At 42.8% G+C, this 24,282-nt stretch overlaps 1 protein-coding gene across 1 annotated transcript in view; it reads right to left on the reverse strand.

The window, feature by feature from the left end:
• The window catches only part of LOC311146303 (SH3-containing GRB2-like protein 3-interacting protein 1), a gene marked incomplete at both ends in the record, with an annotated part of 38,800 nt that extends 15,591 nt beyond the window's left edge, over positions 1–23,209 (reverse strand). The window contains 11 exons of the mRNA XM_084182793.1: positions 1,055–1,161; positions 1,315–1,378; positions 1,643–1,667; positions 2,038–2,049; positions 5,138–5,149; positions 5,666–5,832; positions 11,650–11,710; positions 12,832–12,888; positions 13,103–13,124; positions 13,438–13,501; positions 23,200–23,209. Coding sequence (XP_084038919.1) covers positions 1,055–1,161; positions 1,315–1,378; positions 1,643–1,667; positions 2,038–2,049; positions 5,138–5,149; positions 5,666–5,832; positions 11,650–11,710; positions 12,832–12,888; positions 13,103–13,124; positions 13,438–13,501; positions 23,200–23,209 — 601 coding nt within the window. The remainder of the gene's footprint in view (positions 1–1,054; positions 1,162–1,314; positions 1,379–1,642; positions 1,668–2,037; positions 2,050–5,137; positions 5,150–5,665; positions 5,833–11,649; positions 11,711–12,831; positions 12,889–13,102; positions 13,125–13,437; positions 13,502–23,199) is intronic.
• Positions 23,210–24,282: the final 1,073 nt, after the last annotated feature.

Here is a 24,282-nt window from a genome sequence, read left to right on the forward strand (position 1 = left end):
TACTTGACCACTGTTAAAACTAACTTAAAGTGGGTACAGCCTCAGTGTTCACAGTAAACAGCCTCAGTGTTCACAGTAAACAGCCTCAGTGTTCACAGTAAACAGCCTCAGTGTTCACAGTAAACAGCCTCAGTGTTCACAGTAAACAGCCTCAGTGTTCACAGTAAACAGCCTCAGTGTTCACAGTAAACAGCCTCAGTGTTCACAGTAAACACACACCGGAAGTTGCACAGAATCGTCACAAAGTTCCTGAGTGGCCGAGTTACAGTTTTGACTTAAATCTGCTTGAAAATCTATGGCAAGACATGAAAATGGTTGTCTAGCAATGATCAACAACCACTTTGACAGAGCTTGAAGAATTTTGAAAAGAATAATGGGCAAATATTGTACAATCCAGGTGTGCAAAGCTCTTAGAGACTTACCAAGAAAGACTCAGCTGTAATCGCTGCCAAAGGTGATTCTAACATGTATTGACTCAGGAGTGTGAATACTTATGTAAATTAGATATTTCTGTATTTCCTTTTCAATAAATTTAAAAACATGTTTTCACTTTGTCATTATGGGGTATTGTGTGTAGATGGGTGAGAGAGAAAAAATCTATTTAATCCATTTTTAATTCAGGCTTTAACACAACAACATGTGGAATAAGTCAAGGTGGTCCTCTGTAGCTCAGCTGGTAGAGCACGGCGCTTGTAACGCCAAGGTAGTGGGTTCGTTCCCCGGGACCACCCATACACAAAAAAATGTATGCACGCATGACTGTAAGTCGCTTTGGATAAAAGCGTCTGCTAAATGGCATATTAATATTAATTAATTAATTAATTTAATTAATAATACTTTCTGAGGGCACTGTATAAGCACTACCGGCACTCAAAATGAGCACTGGCACCTATTTCAGTCCAAGTCAAGCCCTGGTGATAATACAGCTACAGAAAGTATTATTGTGATTAGGAGCAATCAACCAAGATACCACTGACTGTACTAACACATAGCTAAAACCCATGCAACACAAACACACACATGCAGTCAGGAAGACTATTCTTGTGAGAGTTACCATCATTTCTGTTACTATCATATCTGTGTGTCTCATAGTCATAGGTCATCTCTGGAGGAGGCCTGAAGAAAGCTGGGGATGCTCTGCGATTTTGGGATACTCTCTCACTGCAAGAGATGGTAAAATCAAGATATGTAAATACAATTTTACAACTCTGATAATCAAGATTTCAGCGATGTACTTGTACTTTGTTATTTAATTGAATTTAACAGCTTAATTGTTTTCCCAAACAGAACATTTAGCATTAGCACAGTTTTGACCTTTGTGTCTCGGGGGCGGGGCTTGGCGTAGGGGTGGAGCGTCTGGGTCTGGCGATCTCCTCACCTGGAAATAACAACCGATACCAGTGATATTAGATTATATATCATAATGTAATATAATATATTATTTATACTGACAGCCACTGAATGTGCATCTTAACTCAAACTATTGAAACTACAGTATGCATCCCAACCTTAAACAACTAGTGTAACTGATGGTGTAGAACTATGACAAGATACTGTACTGTATGTGTATTCAGTTGACATTGACAGACTGTAAAACAAATTACAGATAGCATTACACTACTTCCACAAACAATGTACTTACAAGACAGGTGTCTCTTTATCGAGCCCTGCAACGAAAACAAAGTACTTTTCAGTATACCAGTAAAAAGGAATCGTAACCTAACATACAAAACATGAATGTAAACAGTTCAACCAGTAATTACAGTATAGGTCCTGGATTAGTCTCCCTGTACAATTGCTAATGTGAAAGAATAGAGTGAAAAACTAACTGTAAGTATATATGGAAACTGAAACAAATACAATATTTTGTGAGGTCATCGGTAAATGTCATAGGCATTGAAATGAAAAGGCAGTGTTTGGGTGTATAAAGAATTAAATTGACAGCACTCCAAAAGACAATCTTCATAATTAATTTATTTCCCTGCAAGTGATTTGGATGCAGACACTTTTAAAATGAACCACCAGGTGGCGACTTACCGGGCTGCGTCTCTGAGACCAGCAAAAAGGAAGAGAGAAGAGACCTGGTCAGAGAGTGAGTGACAAATCAGTCAAATAGAACTGAAAAGAATGTAACACCCCTTTACTTCAACACTGTGTAATAAAGCCTACATATAGTAACGCAGCAATACAACATAGCACGTGGTAGGTTACGTTACCTCAGCTTGTCAATACAACATAGCACGTGGTAGGTTACGTTACCTCAGCTTGTCAATACAACATAGCACGTGGTAGGTTACGTTACCTCAGCTTGTCAATATAACATAGCACGTGGTAGGTTACGTTACCTCAGCTTGTCAATACAACATAGCACGTGGTAGGTTACGTTACCTCAGCTTGTCAATACAACATAGCACGTGGTAGGTTACGTTACCTCAGCTTGTCAATACAACATAGCACGTGGTAGGTTACGTTACCTCAGTTTGTCAATTCAACATAGCACGTGGTAGGTTACGTTACCTCAGCTTGTCAATACAACATAGCACGTGGTAGGTTACGTTACCTCAGTTTGTCAATACAACATAGCACGTGGTAGGTTACGTTACCTCAGCTTGTCAATACAACATAGCACGTGGTAGGTTACGTTACCTCAGCTTGTCAATACAACATAGCACGTGGTAGGTTACGTTACCTCAGCTTGTCAATACAACATAGCACGTGGTAGGTTACGTTACCTCAGCTTGTCAATACAACATAGCACGTGGTAGGTTACGTTACCTCAGCTTGTCAATACAACATAGCACGTGGTATGTTACGTTACCTCAGCTTGTCAATACAACATAGCACCTAGTAGGTTACATTACCTCAACCTTTTTCATTTCCATATGTACTAGGAAGCTAAGTATTTGTTTCTTGTCCTTCAAGAATGTGACTGATCAAAGTGCCTCAGGCCTTGAAAATGAAAGAATTGAACTGATTGAAAGTAAGGGGATATTGGTGAACAAATGCCGTGGTCAAGACGATGAAGGTGACAGTGCAATGAGTGGAGCTTACTCAGGTGTTCAAAAGCGCATGTCAGACCGAGAGCCTAATGCTTCTTAGGTAGTTCTTTATGAGTTTTAGTTTAGAAAACGATCTCTCCGCAGAAGTGACAGTTACAGGAATGGTTAAAAACAGCTTGATTGCCATAGCAACAGAAGGGAAACAGAAGGGAGTGGTGATTCAAATACAGCAGTTCTGCAACACCTTTACATGAACCTCTCATTCTCCTTAATTGCCGGAAAGAGATGAACTGTATAAGAAGCTCTGGGGACAGGTCGTCTGGATACTGGACAGCCAATACATTGGCAGATGCAAACAGATTATAATCTTTAACTTACCACAGTTTTTAGGGGCTCAAACTAAAAAAGAGGTTTGCGATTTTGTTCATACTGTTGAACCGGCGTTTGAGTTGTGTGTTTGCAATATCAACAGTCCATTATCTCTGGTATATCTTGGCATGCATCATTCAAGACTTAGTTTAAATTGTGTGCAGCGCAATGGACATATCATGCACAATGTCTCAGAAAAGACTGTCTGGGTTGTCAATACTCGGTATAGAAAACAGTCGGGCCAGCAACCTGGACCTACAGGCCGTGGTGAAAAAATCTGCACACAAAAATGGAAGGGGACGCAGTCGCATACTGTAGCTACTGTAGGCCTCTACGTAGAAAAAGAGAGACAAGCACAGACACAGAGATACGTTCTTCTAAGAGAAAGAAAGAGGAAAAGAGACACAGCGAGAGAGAGAAGCAGCCAGGAGGACTTCAGAACACCAGAGAAGTCTCTCAAATTGGATTTCATTTCATTTAACTTGATTGCAGCCCATTTGTGTAGGCTGTTAGCCAGACAAAATCTGCTGAGTTCAACAATAGTAGCGAAATTTATCCTCAAGCCGACTGCTTTTTTCCTTAATTCTTAGGCTATTTGATGTGTATTTTTATAAAGAGTTTATAAATAGCAGTTAAATACTGTATATAGCTATAGCTAGTAGGCTACACTGCTTAATGAAACATAGTAAGATAGTGTTTTGAGGGTGAACTGACTGTATTATTTGGTTTTACACACAGCAAATTTCTATCCAAGCTGGGAGAGAGTGCGAGCAGGGCTTATGTCATGCAGGTTAAGGTAAGCTATACAGGACAGTTGTATAATTTTATAAAATCAATTGGTTGCTGATTAGTATGCTGTTGTATGGAACATTAATTTTATAAATCTGCAATGTTTGAATTTCCAACTTTAATTACTGATCAAGTAATTACATTTTTGCTGCGAGCCACCTGTCTAAATGGCAGCCTTGTGACACCGTGTATAGCTTTGTGAAATGTTTGGCTTAACATGAGAAAATTACGATCAAATAAGCTTACCAATAAACATTTATCCATTAGCTAAAGCAAAGCTATAGGCTACATGCCCTGGTACCACAGAAAGCCTATAATCGATTCACATAAACGTGTCGCAATTTCAGCACCATGGACAGCTATCGGTAGTCTATACTTTCTGAGTGGCTGTCTGGCTGTCGCATTCGTTTTTCTTTTTAGCTTTGGTCAAGGGAGATTCAAGTAAAGTTATCAACTAAAATAAAATGTGTTAAAGGCATGCAGTGAAAATGTAACATAAAGTAACATAAAACATAGTAACATAAAGCATACATAACATGCAGAGGGAGGAATTAGAATAGCTAAACAACTCAAATAGAAGAGCCTATCCCAGCGGGCAAAACTGGTTGTAATGACAATCACTGACATCATTATGGTTGTGAAAAGGACGTTTTGTAAACGTCTTTTTAGCAACCAGAAAAATACATCTTCATCTGGTTGTAATTGGGCTATACCTGACCAGATAACAACCAAAACGATGTCTTTCTTGATGTCGTCGTGAAAACAATGATTGTTTGGTTCTAATCTGATGATATGACAGAAAATCTGTTTATAACAACAACAAAAAGTGTAACATTTTGCCCGCTGTTTTTTTTTTTGCTACAGCATGGGAAAAATAATCCAAGTGAGAAAATAATCCACAGCCAAGTGAATTCATGCCATGCCTTTTCTATATACTGAAACAGATACACTTTTTTAAAATATTTTTTTTACTGACTTACCGGACTTCTCCTCTACAAGAGAAACAGATGTAGGAGAGAGAGGGAGATGGAGAGAGAGGGAGATGGAGAGAGTAGGGGGAGAGGGAGAGAGAGGGAGAGGGAGAGAGTAGGGGGAGAGGGAGAGAGAGGGAGATGGAGAGAGTAAGGGAAAGAGGGGGAGGAAGTGAGAGGAGGGACAGATATTCAGATGTTCAGTACATTCCAGATCATGTCACTGGCTAGAATTATCTGTAGCCGTCTTCAGTTTCATCAAACCGATTCATTTAATACTTCATATACCCGAGAGAGCTAGCGTTCTTGGAGTAGCAGCTAAGGCCGTGGCCCTTAGTAATAATGACCCAAGTTCAAGTCCGGTCAGGGACATTGCACTTTAACCTACTTCACTAGGTACAGTTCTAGGGTCAGCTTTCCCTCCCCTAATCCAAGACTTAACAATTAGCGGGAAAATGCTAAACTGACCCAAAATCAGCATCTAGGGACAACTTCACCATACTCCAGTTCCATCCAGTTAGAACATCAAGGGCTCACCATAGAGGGAGAGAGAGCCAAACCTCCTACGGAAGCTTTCAGTTCGTCCATGGAGGGAACTGCACACTTGGCAGTGTCGGAGGGCAACGGCTTGATCTTGATCTTGAACTTCCTGTTGTCGTCCTCATCCTCCGAGTCGCTGGAGAAGTGCTGCTTGCCTTTGGGAGCTGGTGAACACTCATTAAGTAAGAAGATCTTTTACATACAGATGTAGGATCTTAATTTGAGCCAGTTTGCTACAGCAGGAAAATAATCCTGCAGCAACAGGAAATGTGAATTATTATGTGGATTATCATTCATGGACATTTTTTGTAGGGGTTGATACATTTTTCATTAGGGCAAATCAAGTCTGTCATTTTAATGTGGAAATTACAAACTTTAGAAGCCTTTTTCAACCTTGAATACCTTACAAGTTTGCATTTCCTGAAAATTCTCAGCAACAAAAGAGTGATAAAATTAAGATCCTACATCTGTAAGGTGACATTAAATAACAATATATGTTACATAGGGTGACATTATATAATGTAGTTATCTTTTACATAGGGTGACATTAAATAATGTAGTTATCTTTTACGTAGGGTGACATTAAATAAGGTAGTGGAGATGAAGAGCTGCTTGCCTTTGGGAGCTGGTGAACACGCGTTAACATCTTTTACATAGGGTGACATAAAAGTACAACGCAGCCGTTTTTATCTCAATATCAAATCATTTCTGGGTCACAATTAAGTACCTTACCATTTTAATTGAAAACACTCACTGTAAAAAAAAAGAAGCTTATTAGCAAAGAGCAATTTCTCAAGCAATAATTTAGCTAGGACTGTCTGGGAGTGGGGAGGGGAGAACTGAAAACTAGCTGTTATTGGCAGAGAGGTTTGTAACTCTCTTTCTTATTGGTCTATTAACTAATTTACCACATGGTGATGTCACTATGGAAGGCCAAAACTCCATCCCACCAAAACAGTCTGAAATTTCAGGTGGTCTTTTCAAACAGCTCTTACACTAAAAGGGCATTATCATCACTTTCACAATTTCACAGTATTATTCCAACCTCATAATGTGGAAATATACACTGCTCAAAAAAATAAAGGGAACACTTAAACAACACAATGTAACTCCAAGTCAATCACACTTCTGTGAAATCAAACTGTCCACCTAGGAAGCAACACTGATTGACAATAAATTTCACATGCTGTTGTGCAAATGGAATAGACAACAGGTGGAATTATATAGGCAATTAGTAAGACACCCCCAATAAAGGACTGGTTTTGCAGGTGGTGACCACAGACCACTTCTCAGTTCCTATGCTTCCTGGCTGATGTTTTGGTCACTTTTGAATGCTGGCGGTGCTTTCACTCTAGTGGTAGCATACAACCCACACAAGTGGCTCAGGTAGTGCAGCTCATCCAGGATGGCACATCAATGCGAGCTGTGGCAAGAAGGTTTGCTGTGTCTGTCAGCGTAGTGTCCAGAGCATGGAGGCACTACCAGGAGACAAGCCAGTACATCAGGAGACGTGGAGGAGGCCGTAGGAGGGCAACAACCCAGCAGCAGGACCGCTACCTCCGCCTTTGTGCAAGGAGGAGCAGGAGGAGCACTGCTAGAGCCCTGCAAAATGACCTCCAGCAGGCCACAAATGTGCATGTGTCTGCTCAAACGGTCAGAAACAGACTCCATGAGGGTGGTATGAGGGCCCGACGTCCACAGGTGGGGGTTGTGCTTACAGCCCAACACCGTGCAGGACGTTTGGCATTTGCCAGAGAACACCAAGATTGGCAAATTCGCCACTGGCGCCCTGTGCTCTTCACAGATGAAAGCAGGTTCACACTGAGCACATGTGACAGACGTGACAGAGTCTGGAGACGCTGTGGAGAACGTTCTGCTGCCTGCAACATCCTCCAGCATGACCGGTTTGGCGGTGGGTCAGTCATGGTGTGGGGAGGCATTTCTTTGGGGGGCCGCACAGCGCTCCATGTGCTCGCCAGAGGTAGCCTGACTGCCATTAGGTACCGAGATGAGATCTTCAGACCCCTTGTGAGACCATATGCTGGTGCGGTTGGCCCTGGGTTCCTCCTAATGCAAGACAATGCTAGACCTCATGTGGCTGGAGTGTGTCAGCAGTTCCTGCAAGAGGAAGGCATTGATGCTATGGACTGGCCCGCCCGTTCCCCAGACCTGAATCCAATTGAGCACATCTGGGACATCATGTCTCGCTCCATCCACCAACGCCACGTTGCACCACAGACTGTCCAGGAGTTGGTGGATGCTTTAGTCCAGGTCTGGGAGGAGATCCCTCAGGAGACCATCCGCCACCTCATCAAGAGCATGCCCAGGCGTTGTAGGGAGGTCATACAGGCACGTGGAGGCCACACACACTACTGAGCCTCATTTTGACTTGTTTTAAGGACATTACATCAAAGTTGGATCAGCCTGTAGTGTGGTTTTCCACTTTAATTTTGAGGGTGACTCCAAATCCAGACCTCCATGGGTTGATCAATTTGATTTCCATTGATAATGTTTGTGTGATTTTGTTGTCAGCACATTCAACTATGTAAAGAAAAAAGTATTTAATAAGATTATTTCATTCATTCAGATCTAGGATGTGTTATTTTAGTGTTCCCTTTATTTTTTTGAGCAGTGTATATAAAACACAGGAAAATCCCATTTTTGACTGCACTGGGCCTTTAAATAATATAGCGCACATAGAGAATGAGCACAAAGGAGAGAGACAAATCAAGGGTTGAATTACAGAGGTGCACAGGGGTAATCTTGGCACCAATAACCTCATCTCGTAAACCCAGATCCCAAATCTTGTGTAACCTTGATTAGGATCAGATACATTTATGTTATGTACGTCTGTCCACGAGAGATTACCCATAACCAAATCTGTCACGAAATACTAGCACAGAGGTAGACAAAAGAGCAGCCCAAGCATTTCTAAGTAAATAAATGAGTAAAGATTGTCCGTCCCCTATCGTTCGGGTAACTCATTTATAATTAGCATTAGCATACATCCGTTCTAAAGACACAAATGGATACTTTATCAGACGCAAAGCTCATAGTCTCTGGAGCACAAATGGTGCGGCGATATAAAAGCTTACATGTCTGACTGTCAGTACCTCTCTAGGTGTCTACTGCAGTTTCAACAGGAGTAGTGTAGTTAGTAGGGTAATCTGATCCTAGATCAGGCAGAAGGGGGACACCTTCTGCCTGATCTAGGATCAGATTACCCTACTAACTACACTGCTCCTGCTGAAACTGAAGTAGACCTTCTGCCTGATCTAGGATCAGATTATGCAATCCCAAATCCTAACGGTTACTATTTATCTCACTGTTGAAGCTAGAACATCTCACTGAATATTACCTCACCTCTTACCTTGTCACCAGGCTCAATTGCTGATTTGACCCTTGGCCAGTGACTAGGGGTTACACAAACCTACATTTTCAATTGAAACCAATGGTATTAAAAACGTTCTAGGCTGGATGCAACAAAGATAGGCAAGGGAAACACTCTAATGTGACTGTTTTCACTTGCTGCCCCTCTTCTGGTCCTGCAGGTCAGGTTCACTCACATGTAGAGCATGAAGATAGAGAGAGATAGAGAGGGTGTCTGATTGATTTGGCCTATTTAACATTGAGATCCACTGGGCCAATGTGTCGCTCAGCTAGCTAAACAGGTCAATAGCTTAGCAGTCAGTGTACCAAGACTGTTGCCTGTGTAACAACATAGCTGCCACCCCTGTCTGTCCTGAGTTGGGCGTGAACCAGGGACCCTCTGCACACATTAACACTCATCACCAAAAGAAGCACAATAATGCTGACCAGGGCAACAGTACTTCTCTAGGTGTCTGACCAGGGCAACAGTACTTCTCTAGGTGTCTGACCAGGGCAACAGTACCTCTCGGTGTCTGACCAGGGAAACATTACTTCTCTAGGTGTCTGACCAGGGCAACAGTACTTCTCTAGGTGTCTGACCAAGGCAACAGTACTTCTCTAGGTGTCTGACCAGGGCAACAGTACCTCTCTAGGTGTCTGACCAGGGAAACAGTACTTCTCTAGGTGTCTGACCAAGGCAACAGTACTTCTCTAGGTGTCTGACCAAGGCAACAGTACTTCTCTAGGTGTCTGACCAGGGAAACAGTACCTCTCTAGGTGTCTGACCGGGACAACAGTACCTCTCTAGGTGTCTGACCAGTGTAACAGTTCCTCTCTAGGTGTCTGACCAGGGCAACAGTACCTCTCTAGGTGTCTGACCAGGGAAACAGTACTTCTCTAGGTGTCTGACCAGGGCAACAGTACTTCTCTAGGTGTCTGACCAAGGCAACAGTACTTCTCTAGGTGTCTGACCAGGGCAACAGTACCTCTCTAGGTGTCTGACCAGGGAAACAGTACTTCTCTAGGTGTCTGACCAAGGCAACAGTACTTCTCTAGGTGTCTGACCAAGGCAACAGTACTTCTCTAGGTGTCTGACCAGGGAAATAGTACTTCTCTACGTGTCTGACCGGGGCAACAGTACCTCTCAAGGTGTCTGACCAGGGCAACAGTACCTCTCTAGGTGTCTGACCAGGGCAACAGTAATTTTTCTAGGTGTCTGACCAGGGCAACAGTACTTCTCTAGGTGTCTGACCAGGGCAACAGTACTTCTCTAGGTGTCTGACCAGGGCAACAGTACTTCTCTAGGTGTCTGACCAAGGCAACAGTACCTCTCTAGGTGTCTGACCGGGGCAACAGTACCTCTCTAGGTGTCTGACCAGGGCAACAGTACCTCTCTAGGTGTCTGACCGGGACAACAGTACCTCTCTAGGTGTCTGACCAGGGAAACAGTCCTTCTCTAGGTGTCTGACCAAGGCAAAAGTACTTCTCTAGGTGTCTGACCAAGGCAACAGTACTTCTCTAGGTGTCTGACCGGGGCAACAGTACTTCTCTAGGTGTCTGACCGGGGAAACAGTACCTCTCAAGGTGTCTGACCAGGGCAACAGTACCTCTCTAGGTGTCTGACCAGGGCAACAGTACTTCTCTAGGTGTCTGACCAGGGCAACAGTACCTCTCTAGGTGTCTGACCAGGGCAACAGTACCTCTCTAGGTGTTTGACCAGGGCAACATTACCTCTCTAGGTGTCTGACCAGGGCAACAGTACCTCTCTAGGTCTCAGGACAGGACAACAGTACCTCTCTAGGTCTCAGGGCAGCACAACAGTACCTCTCTATGTCTCAGGACAGGACAACAGTACCTCTCTAGGTCTCAGGGCAGCACAACAGTACCTCTCTATGTCTCAGGACAGGACAACAGTACCTCTCTAGGTCTCAGGGCAGGACAACAGTACCTCTCTAGGTCTCAGGGCAGGACAACAGTACCTCTCTAGGTCTCAGGGCAGGACAACAGTACCTCTCTAGGTCTCAGGGCAGGACAACAGTACCTCTCTAGGTCTCAGGGCAGGACAACAGTACCTCTCTAGGTCTCAGGGCAGGACAACAGTACCTCTCTAGGTCTCAGGACAGGACAACAGTACCTCTCTAGGTCTCAGGGCAGCACAACAGTACCTCTCTAGGTCTCAGGGCAGGACAACAGTACCTCTCTAGGTCTCAGGACAGGACAACAGTACCTCTCTAGGTCTCAGGGCAGGACAACAGTACCTCTCTAGGTCTCAGGGCAGCACAACAGTACCTCTCTAGGTCTCAGGACAGGACAACAGTACCTCTCTAGGTCTCAGGGCAGCACAACAGTACCTCTCTATGTCTCAGGACAGGACAACAGTACCTCTCTATGTCTCAGGACAGGACAACAGTACCTCTCTAGGTCTCAGGCAGGACAACAGTACCTCTCTAGGTCTCAGGGCAGCACAACAGTACCTCTCTAGGTCTCAGGGCAGGACAACAGTACCTCTCTAGGTCTCAGGGCAGGTGACGTCACCTACACTATGCCCGCTACTAGCGCACCGCTAACTAGCTAGCCATTCCACATGGACTACATCTGATCATCTAAAAGGATATTTTCTCTCTCCTCTCCGGGTCTGAGACTGAAGCCCTCAGCGTCCACGTCTGGAGTGGCCTGTAACAGGAAGTAAATATGTAAGTGGTAAAATTATTGTTTGTGACATCGTGTAACAACAAATACATTCACTTCTCTCATGCTTGTGGTTAAAGAAATGCACACAAAAACTGCAGTCCTGTGTTTTTTATAGATGGAGATGTTTGAAGATGCTTGTTTGTTAAGACTCACACAAACTTAATGTACGATTCTGAAAAGAGAGATCACATTTTGAATCCAAATTCAATGTTACATGAGGATGATTGATTGCCATAATCAGGAAAGTCGTAGGGAGCAGAAGCGGAAGTGACGTCTGGTTGTGGGAAGTAACGTTTAGAATGTGGTTTCCCCATTGTGGTTGAAACATCTTTATAAGCAAATTATTGCATCAGCGGTTCTGAAATTGTTATATATTTTCTAAATTTGTATTAGTCACGTCATTAGTTACGCCATTAGTCATTAGTCACTAGTCAGTAGCTATTAGTCACTGGTCACTAGTGATTAGTTACGCCATTAGTTATTAATTATTAGGCACTAGTCACTATTCATTAGTCATTAGTCACCATTCATTAGTCACTTGTCACTATTCATTGGTCGTTATGTCACTATTAGTTAGTTAGTAGTCACTATTCATTAATTAGTCACTATTCATTAATTATTAGTCACTATTCATTAGTTATTAGTCACTATTCATTAGTTATTAGTCACTATTCATTAGTCACTATTCATTAGTCATTAGTCACTATTCATGCGTTATTAGTCACTATTAATTAGTTATTACTCACTATTCATTAGTCATTAGTCACTATTCATTGGTTAATAGTCACTATTTATTAGTCAGTAGTCACTATTCATTAGTTATTAGTCATTAGTCATTAGTCACTATTCATTAGTTCTTAGTCACTATTCATTAGTCACTCGACATTAGTCACCATTCATTAGTCATTAGTCACTATTTATTAGTTATTAGTCACTACTCATTAGTTATTAGACCCTATTCATTTGTCACGTCATGAGTTTGAGTTTTGACAACCAGGGGGTCACTACCTGTTATTGCTTATTCACTAACCCTTTGTATTACTACTAATCACTGACACTATAGAGGGATTACTTACTGCACTGTGTTGTACATATGTACTTACATATCGGTCCCAATCAATCTCCCCATAATAGCCATTTGGAGCCCCGTTGGTCTTTTTCTGTGATAATGGAACGTGTGAGTGAGAAACTCTCATAACAACAAGCATTTTATATACCCATAGCTTGAAACAACAACAACAACAACAACAGCACTATTCACAAATGAGATGCATTAAACGACAGTGAAGTAAACAAACAAAGAAGAGTGAGGATAAGAGTATCAATGACATCACATCGATTGTTTACCCCATAGTCTACCTTTCTCATACTTACTCCATCTTTGTCAGGGGAGCCCCTGTATAGACACACAACAAAGGAAAGGACAGAATCATCAGGTAAGACTACTTCGAAAAATATTGGTGTAAAGCTCAAAAATATGTTTTGAATGACCGCTCAAATAGCTATCAAATAAAAATAAAAACAACTTTATTTGGATATCCCATCTATTGATGTTCTACATAGAGCAACATAGCAACTGCATGTCTATGGATTTACAACCAAATAAAGTGTTACCAAAGTAAATCCTGATGTAGCTGCTGAATTATGCAATGTTTTGATGTCTCAGTGCTTCATTCTGCTCGTTAAACTGTCTACTCGTGCACACTCACGTGGAGTCTGTGTCCTTCTCCTTCTTTCGTAACCCAAAGGCCTTCCTGGTGCGTTTTTTCAGTCCTAAAGGAGAAGGAAAGAAGGGTAGCGGGAGAGAAAGTGAGTTGGAGAGAGTAGGCTATCTCAGTGCTGATAACTCAAATAGTTTGAGTTACTTTACTCAAATGAGTCAAGGCAACCGGTTCGTTTCCTCAAACCATTTGAGTTCAATTAACTTATGTGTTACAGTGGGTGGGTGGGGGGGGGTAAATTAGCATAAATGTATTGTGTCATTTTGGAGTCACTTTTATTGTAAATAACAATAGAATATGTTTCTAAACACTTCTACATTAATGTGGATGCTACAATGATTACGGATAATCCTGAATGAACCGTGAATAATAATGAGTGAGAACGTTACAGACACACAAATATCATACCCCCAAGACATGCTAACCTCTCACCATTAAAACAATGGGAAGTTAGCATTTTTGGGGGGAGTATATTTATGCCTCTGTAACTTTGTCTCTCATCATTATTCACGATTCATTCAGGATTAAGTGTTTAGAAACATAGTATATTCTTATTTACAATAAAAGTGACTCCAAAATGACACAATACATTTATGCAAATTTACCCCCCCCCCCCCCATTATTTCCCATTACCATTCAGACATAAACTTGATATAGTCATTGCGTGCTATGAATATGGGACCAAATACTTAACTTTTTACTACTTTAATACACATAAGTTAATTTGTTCCAATACTTTTGGTCCCCTAAAATGGGGAGACTATGTACAAAAAGTGCTTTCATTTCTAAACGGTTGATGAAAATACCCTCAAATTAAAGCTGACCGTCTGCACTTTAACATCATAGCCATTGTATCCAGAGCCAAAACAACAACAAAATGTGTCATAAGTGAATTTGTCCAAATACTTATGACTTCTTTAAATGCGGGGACTAGATACAGTACATTCGGAAAGTATTCAGACCCCTTGAGTCTTTCCACATTTTGATACGTTACAGCCTTATTCTAAAATTGATTAAATTGTTTTTCCCCCCCCTCATCAATCTACACACAATACCCCATAATGACAAAGCAAATACAGGTTTTTAGAAATGTCACACTTACATAAGTATTCAGACCCTTTACACAGTACTTTGTTGAAGCATCTTTGGCAGCGATTACAGCCTCGAGTCTTCTTGGGTATGACGCTACAAGCTTGGCACACCTGTATTTGGGGAATTTTTCCCATTCTTTTCTGCAGATCTTCTCAAGCTCTGTCAGGTTGGATGGGGAGTGTCGCTGCACAGCTATTTCCAGGTCTCTCCAGAGATGTTTGATCGGGTTCAAGTCCAGGCTTTGGCTGGTCCTCTCAAGGACATTCAGAGACTTGTCCCGAAGCCACTCCTGCGTTGTCTTGGCTGTGTGCTTAGGGTCACTGTCCTGTTGGAAGGTGAACCTTCGCCCCAGTCTAAGGTCCTGAGTGCTCTGGAGCAGGTTTTCATCAAGGATCTCTCTGTACTTTGCTCCGTTCATCTTTCCCTCGATCCTGACTAGTCTCCCTGCCGCTGAAAAACATCCCCACAGCATGATGCTGCTCAGTTTGGCCAGGCGGCCAGCTCTAGGAAGAGTCTTGGTGGTTCCAAAATTCTTCCATTTAAGAATGATGGAGGCCACTGTATTCTTGGGGACCTTCAATACTGCAGACATTTGTTGGTACCCTTCCCCAGATCTGTGCCTTGACACAATCCAGTCTCGGAGCTCTACGGACAATTCCTTCGACCTCATGGCTTGGTTTTTGCTCTGACATGCACTGTCAACTGTGGGACCTTATATACAGTGGCTTGCGAAAGTATTCACCCTCCTTGATATTTTTCCTATTTTGTTGCCTTACAACCTGGAATTATAATGGATTTTTGGGGGTTTGTATGATTTGATTTACACAACATGCCTACCACTTTCAAGATTAAAAATATATATTATTGTGAAACAAACAAGAAATAAGACAAGAAAACAGAAAACTTGAGCGTGCATAACCACCTTTTGCAGCAATTACAGCTGCAAGTCTCTTGGGGTATGTCTCTATAAGCTTGGCACATCTAGCCACTGGGATTTTTGACCATTCTTCAAGGCAAAACTTCTCCAGCTCCTTCAAGTTGGATGGGTTCCGCTGGTGTACAGCAATCTTTAAGTCATACCACAGATTCTCAATTGGATTGAGGTTTGGGCTTTGACTAGGCCATTCCAAGACATTTAAATGTTTCCCCTTAAACCACTCAAGTGTTGCTTTAGCCGTATGCTGAGGGTCATTGTCCTGCTGGAAGGTGAACCTCCGTCCCAGTCTCAAATCTCTGGAAGACTGAAACAGGTTTCCCTCAAGAATTTCCCTGTATTTAGTGCCATCCATCATTCCTTCAATTCTGACCAGTTTCCCAGTCCCTGCCGATGAAAAACATCCCCACAGCATGATGCTGCCACCACCATGCTTCACTGTGGGGATGGTGTTCTCGGGGTGATGAGAGGTGTTGGGTTTGCGCCAGACATAGCGTTTTCCTTGATGGCCAAAAAGCTCCATTTTAGTCTCATCTGCCCAGAGTACCTTCTCCCATATGTTTGGGGAGTCTCCCACATGCCTTTTGGCGAACACCAAACGTGTTTGCTTATTTTTTTCTTTAAGCAATGGCTTTTTTCTGGCCACTCTTCCGTAAAGCCCAGCTCTGTGGAGTGTACGGCTTAAAGTGGTCCTATGGACAGATACTACAATCTCCGCTGTGGAGCTTTGCAGCTCCTTCAGGGTTATCTTTGGTCTCTTTGTTGCCTCTCTGATTAATGCCCTCCTTGCCTGATCCGTGAATTTTGGTGGATGGCCCTCTCTTGGCAGGTTTGTTGTGGTGCCATATTCTTTCCATTTTTTAATAATGGATTTAATGGTGCTCCGTGGGATGTTCAAAGTTTCTGATATTTTTTTATAACCCAACCCTGATCTGTACTTCTCCACAACTTTGTCCCTGACCTGTTTGGAGAGCTCCTTGGTCTTCATGGTGCCGCTTGCTTGGTGGTGCCCCTTGCTTAGTGGTGTTGCAGACTCTGGGGCCTTTCAGAACAGGTGTATATATACTGAGATCATGTGACAGATCATGTGACACTTAGATTGCACACAGGGGGACTTTATTTAACTAATTATGTGACTTCTGAAGGTAGTTGGTTGCACCAGATCTTATTTAGGGGCTTCATAGCAAAGGGGGTGAATACATATGCACGCACCACTTTTCCGTTATTTATGTTTTAGAATTTCTTGAAACAAGTTATGTTTTTAATTTCACTTCACCAATTTTGACTATTTTGTGTATGTCCATTACATGAAATCCAAATAAAAATCCATTTAAATTACAGGTTGTAATGCAACAAAATAGGAAAAACGCCAAGGGGGATGAATACTTTTGCAAGGCACTGTAGACAGGTGTGTGCCTTTCCAAATCATGTCCAATCAATTGAATTTACCACAGGTGGACTGACTCCAATTAAGTTATAGAAACATCTCAAGGATGACCAGTGGAAACAGGATGCACCTGAACTCAATTTCGAGTCTCATAGCAAAGGGTCTGAATACTTATGTAAATAAGGTATTTATGTTTTTAGGTTTTTATAAATTTGCTAAAGTTTCTACAAACCTGTTTTCGCTTTGTCATTATGGGGTATTGTGTGTAGATTGATGAGGGGGGAAAAAATCATTTAATCCATTTTAGAATAAGGCTGTAATGTAAAATTTGGAAAAAGTCCAGGGGTCTGAATAATTTCGGAATGCACTGTCAATAAAGTGTTTCATTTCTAAATGGTAAAACAGATATGTATAAAATACCCTCAAATAAAAGGTGGCATTCTGTGTTGTCTCATATGAAACATTTGATCTCAAATCCAAAATTCTGCAGTATAGAGCCACATTAAAAGTTTTAGCTTCACTGTCCAAATACATACGGAGGGGAGTGTAGTACAACAAACCATGTCAGAAGTAATCATTTTGTTATACAAGTTGCATAAAATTAATTACTAAAGAGGAAGATTAAATTGCGGTCACTACATTTACAAAGGTAGGATGCGTAACTTAGGAACACAATCACCACATTTGTACAACCAAAGACTAAACGGAAAGGATAGAAAAGCCAGTAGTGGTCAATGGAAACACTCCATTGAGCCAGTGCTGTGGGGGAATATAGCTACAGCGGCCATTCTGTGCCAAAACGGAGGCCAAGCCCCCTCCAGGGTTGGCATCATACAGTGTTGTAATAATATAATAATAATATGCCATTTAGCAGACGCTTTTATCCAAAGCGACTTATAGTCATGTGTGCATACATTTTTACGTATGGGTGATCCCGGGGATCGAACCCACTACCCTGGCGTTACAAGCGCCATGCTCTACCAATTGAGCTACAGAGGACCACCAAAGAGTCAAAGAGTCAAAGAGACTGGAAAAAACAACACACCCTGATACAGTTTAATGTGTGGACACAGCCACAGCTCAGAGCTCAGGGCCTATGTCCCCCAGAGGGCACCCATGTTGGTACAGTCCTGTTTGAGGTGACTTTGGAGCAGAAGTGGACTAACCTAATACTGGGGACCCATAGGGTGGGCTGGGGACCCATAGGGTTGGCTGGGGACCCATAGGTTGGGCTGGGGACCCATAAGGTGGGCTGGGGACCCATAAGGTGGGCTGGGGACCCATAGGGTTGGCTGGGGACCCATAAGGTGGGCTGGGGACCCATAGGGTGGGCTGGGGACCCATAGGGTGGCCTGGGGACCCATAGGGTGGGCTGGGGACCCATAGGGTTGGCTGGGGACCCATAGGGCGTGTGTGTGTGCAGTCTGTTATTCCAGCCCAGTAATACTGTAAAAGTGACCCTTTACTGTGGTCACTTTCCGGGGTATTTGTCTCTTGCCTCCACTATCCGTGCTCTACCCTCTTGGTTACAGAGGATGTGAGATTATTTATGGCATGCATGCCCAATGCAGACGTGATGGGATTAGTATTGGCCTTGTGGGCATGTCCAATGCACTTGTACATGTGGCTTTTCATTTCTATACTGAAACAGGATTAACAAATCCTCACACATTGTTTACATTTTACATTTACATTTTAGTCATTTAGCAGACGCTCTTATCCAGAGCGACTTACAGTTAGTGAGTGCATACATTATTTTTATTTTATTTTGCATACTGGCCCCCCGTGGGAATTTTGCTGAGATGCTTTCTCCATTTTAAATGCCACTATTAGAAATTGGAAAAGCACTCACACAACTGAGATAACGTATGTGTGTGGGAATCATTTGCTAATAAGTTGAAAGAAAAGGCTGATCGATACTGGCAAGATCAGTGTGTGGGTTTTTCAATTAATGACGATAACCATGTTGAAGGATACCAGATTTGACTTCTACAGCTACACCACAGTACTTTACATGCCATCATGAAATGGATTAATGCAAGCCCTACCCTAGCGGACTAAACTCCACTTTCATCATAAACTTCCTGGACTGGAGTTTAGTCCGCTAGCCCTACCCTTGTAATTAAGGAAGGCCTTATTAAGGATGACACGCACAGGAGACAGATAGTATTAGCAAATATCACTATCATGAGGGTATGCAGAAATGAATTTAAGGTTATTTTGATTTAATTAAAAAAATACGTTGCTTGAAAAAGTTGCTATTTGTTTGCTTCATGTTATATATAGGTCCCATGTGGCTCAGTTGGTAGAGCATGGCGCTTGCAACGCCAGGGTTGTGGGTTCGAATTCCCAACCGGTATGAAAAAAAAGGTATAAAAAATGTATGCACTCGACTGTAAGTTGCTCTGAATAAGAGCGTCTGCTAAATGACAAAAATGTAAATGTATCATCCTGGTTTAATTAATATGCAGTTCAACATTGTCAGCGCTAGCATTTGTATTATAGTCCAGCTTTACTACATTAAACAAACCACTAGCTAGATCTCGTAATGTGAGGTTCATAATACACACCTAGCACAAGCTAGCGGTTCATTAAAACTGCAGTATGTTCCTTAATTGAAACTAAGTGGGCAATATACCTGGATAAAATATAATTGCCTTTTGGAGGAAGCAGACGAAGAGCTAGGAGAGACAGATTGGTGAGGGGGGAGAAAGGTTAATAGCGGGGTAATTACTGCTGCTAGCTAACTTTTGATGTAAACAATGTGGCCATCAAACACTGGACTCGTATGGCAGTTACATTTAGTTTAGTTATATTGTTGGCTGTCGTGAGAGAAATTAATCTATCTTGCTGGCTAACAAGGTAAGCTGATCTTTCTCTACCTTCACAACACACTAGCTCTGTGGTTATTTGCTGTGCTAGCCAAATGTAGCTAAGAGCAAATAGATAATAAACAGGAAATAAACGTTGTCTGATGATTTTGTCTAGTGGATCTGGTAGCAACAAGGCAATGTGTGTATATAACTCTTTGTTAAATTTTTGGGTTGGATCAAGAAATACTAACTTGCCATTTTGTGCTAGCTAGCCAACTAACTAGCTACAGTGGGGAGAACAAGTATTTGATACACTGCCGATTTTGCAGGTTTTCCTACTTACAAAGCATGTAGAGGTCTGTAATTTGTATCATAGGTACACTTCAACTGTGAGAGACGGAATCTAAAACAAAAATCCAGAAAATCACATTGTATGATTTTTAAGTAATTAATTTGCATTTTATTGCATGACATAAGTATTTGATCACCTACCAACCAGTAAGAATTCTGGCTCTCACAGACCTGTTAGTTTTTCTTTAAGAAGCCCTCCTGTTCTCCACTCATTACCTGTATTAACTGCACCTGTTTGAACTCGTTACCTGTATAAAAGACACCTGTCCACACACTCAATCAAACAGACTCCAAACTCTCCACAATGGCCAAGACCAGAGCGCTGTGTAAGGACATCAGGGTTAAAATTGTAGATCTGCACAAGGCTGGGATGGGCTACAGGACAATAGGCAAGCAGCTTGGTGAGAAGGCAACAACTGTTGGCGCAATTATTAGAAAATGGAAGAAGTTCAAGATGACGGTCAATCACCCTCGGTCTGGGGCTCCATGCAAGATCTCACCTCGTGGGGCATCAATGATCATGAGGAAGGTGAGGGATCAGCCCAGAACTACACGGCAGGACCTGGTCAATGACCTGAAGAGAGCTGGGACCACAGTCTCAAAGAAAACCATTAGTAACACACTACGCCGTCATGGATTAAAATCCTGCAGCGCACGCAAGGTCCCCCTGCTCAAGCCAGCGCATGTCCAGGCCCGTCTGAAGTTTGCCAATGACCATCTGGATGATCCAGAGGAGGAATGGGAGAAGGTAATGTTGTCTAATGAGACAAAAATTAAGCTTTTTGGTCTAAACTCCACTCGCTGTGTTTGGAAGAAGAAGAAGGATGAGTACAACCCCAAGAACCCCATCCCAACCGTGAAGCATGGAGGTGGAAAAATCATTATTTGGGGATGCTTTTCTGCAAAGGGGACAGGACGACTGCACCGTATTGAGGGGAGGATGGAAGGGGCCATGTATCGCGAGATCTTGGCCAACAACCTCCTTCCCTCAGTAAGAGCATTGAAGATGGGTCGTGGCTGGGTCTTCCAGCATGACAACGACCCGAAACACACAGCCAGGGCAACTAAGGAGTGGCTACGTAAGAAGCATCTCAAGGTCCTGGAGTGGCCTAGCCAGTCTCCAGACCTGAACCCAATAGAAAATCTTTGGAGGGAGCTGAAAGTCCGTATTGCCCAGCGACAGCCCCGAAACCTGAAGGATCTGGAGAAGGTCTGTATGGAGGAGTGGGCCAAAATCCCTGCTGCAGTGTGTGCAAACCTGGTCAAGAGCTACAGGAAACTTATCATCTCTGTAATTGCAAACAAAGGTTTCTGTACCAAATAATAAGTTCTGCTTTTCTGATGTATCAAATACTTTTGTCATGCAATAAAATGCAAATTAATTACTTAAAAATCATACAATGTGATTTTCTGGATTTTTGTTTTAGATTCCGTCTCTCACAGTTGAAGTGTACCTATGATAAAAATTACAGACCTCTACATGCTTTGTAAGTAGGAAAACCTGCAAAATTGGCAGTGTATCAAATACTTGTTCTCCCCACTGTATATAGTAATTATGGTACGCTGCAGCCCCAGATTTTTACTGGGGAACCTCCTAGGGTGAATTCTATTCAGCTGTTTTGATATTTTGGTGTAGGCCTAGTTTATGCCAAGCACAATGAGCAGAAAAAATGCATCTCAATAGTCTCCCATGGCTTCCTCTCTTTGTCCCTTTTCCTTCATTTGCACTGATGTGAAAGAGCTGGACAGGTGAGACGAGTTCACAGGGAGCATCTATCTACCCTATTGCTTTCACCAATGCCCAATGTTTTTTAAGGCCAGTGACAAAAGGAGAGGGTACTTCTTGGGGATGAAGTTACTTTAGACTATTTCACTTTCCCTCTCCACTCCAAATTCTTTAATGGACGACTTAATAAAACATTGTACACAAACACTGCACTGAATAGCAGTCAACTGGAGTCAGAGAAACTCTAGGCAGAGCCCTCCCTCTCTCTACTATGGATAGCGTCTCACAGCCATCTCTATTTCTGTCCATTCTGCCTATCTGTTCCCTAAGACCTTCCAATCCCATAGTGCACCTTGCACGTGGGCACTGAGACTTACACTACCATAGCTCTCATTGATGAATGGCGAGAAAGGCTGACATCTCAATTGTATTAGAGCCTAGGAGCTGCCAGCTTGGCATGCAAGTCTACAAATGGTTCAGTCGTCAATGACATATCATCAATGGCATGCTTCACAAATAATCTTTATCAATAAAGCCTGTTACACTCCTTGTGTTAGCCATTCATTCAGCAGGCCTAAGCAACCTGCAAGTAAGTAATGTTAGACCATATATGTGTATGTGTTTTGTTAGCAATGCCTACCGTGTTGACATGATGTCTGATCTGAAAGGGATGTATTAGCTGATGGTGAATGAATGCAACTATACTGTTTAATATCTACCATGTTTTATCATTACCATGATGGCTTGGGTTATAGACATATAACAAATAGAGAATAGACCAACCAATGTCACAATGAAAACACAAATTAAAATGGTTTGAAAATGTCCTCTTGATATGATGGGTAGGACCATCGGTGAATGGGTAACTGATTCACACATTCTGAAATTAGTTGGCATTATTTCAGCCAATACATTAGTCTAGAACATAATACACTAGAGCTCACAGAATTCTAGCACATTTAGTATTGAGACACAAGAGTGGGTATAACCTTGAGACACGACTATTGACTACACACACAGCCATCACCAGACACACACATACACAAAAGCAACCCTGCCGAGCCGGACGTCACTCTCATAGTGCTACATACACAGCTGTGGAGTGAACATCTATTTAATATAATATAATATGCCATTTAGCAGACGCTTTTATCCAAAGCGACTTACAGTCACGCGTGCATACATTTTTGTGTATGGGTTGTCCCGGGGATCGAACCCACTACCTTGGCGTTACAAGCGCCGTGCTCTACCAGCTGAGCTACAGAGGACCACTACCCTCCCTTTACAAATCCCCAGGTCATCACACTATAGGTAGAAAAAACATATGCTAGCCTAAGCAACAAACACACAGATGTGCCAGATAGCTTATTACCATGCACTAGCATAAGCGGGTAGGAGAAGAGAGGGAGGATGTAGAGGATAGAAAGGAGGAGGCACAAATAATTACCTTGAATCATGGTTGCAGTAGTTCATTCCTCTGTCCCCCTCCACGGATGGAGGGAGACCGGCGACAGATGGATAGCGAGACAGACGGACGGATGCAGAAATCCGAGATATTCCAAGTGGCTAAAGGATGCCGGGGTTGGGCATTGCTAATTCCCGAACGGCTCCCCAGTGGAGCGGAACGTCGTTGCTCCCTACGGGGGGTGGGGGAAGTATCCAGGCAGGCTGACAGGCAGGGGGAAGTGTCAGAGACAGAGACCCAGGGAAGGTGCAGCGAATCGGGGGAAGGGCCCTGCGCGTTAGGCCCCAGTCGCCCCAGCAGCACAGACACACGGCATCAGAAGTAGATGCTGAGGAGGAAAGGCAAAGGAGAAAAATACTGAGCGAGAGAGGCAGACTTGCTTTGGCAATGTAAACATATGTTTCCCATGCCAATAAAGCCCTTTGAATTGAATTTAATTTAATTGAGAGCAAGAGAGCGAGAGAGAGAGGGCGCAAGGGAGGAGGAGGGAGTAGGAAGCTTGCTGATGTCACAGCTGAGCAGAGCCAATCCCGGCACTCCGGCAATCATCTGCTTTCTCCAATGGCTTCTGTACCCTGATGCCTTACCCTTACCAAAGACAGTACAGTATGAAGGTAGGCTAAAACTGATCCCCGATCACACTTCGAGGCGATGTCATGGCGACGTTGGCTTGCTAAACTCATGCTTATAAACACGTAATCTGGTCTAACGGTCTTATCGCGCCAAACTGCGCATGTGCAGGTCGTCACCACAAAGGCACTCCTTCGATATAAAGTTGTTTTTGACGAAGATGAAAACGTGTCAGTTTGTCACTTTCACGAGGTTGGAATAATAACGTGTTCAACTACATAAGACATTGGCTCGAATCTAGGTTGGGCCTTTAGATTTCAAGAAAATTAACAACTAAGGAAGAATTGAATTGTCAAACCCTGGTCTGGTCTGTTTCGCAAGCGTTCCCGGAAGTCTCGCGAAGTTGCGTCTCTGGGTTTAGAAACTCTGTGCCCTCAGCTTGGTCGGTTAGCAGACATACTGTACTATACACACAATTGCACACTCATTGCATGG

Source organism: Coregonus lavaretus (genome assembly GCF_964263955.1).
Source record: "Coregonus lavaretus genome assembly, chromosome: 19".
Lineage (NCBI taxonomy): Eukaryota > Metazoa > Chordata > Actinopteri > Salmoniformes > Salmonidae > Coregonus > Coregonus lavaretus.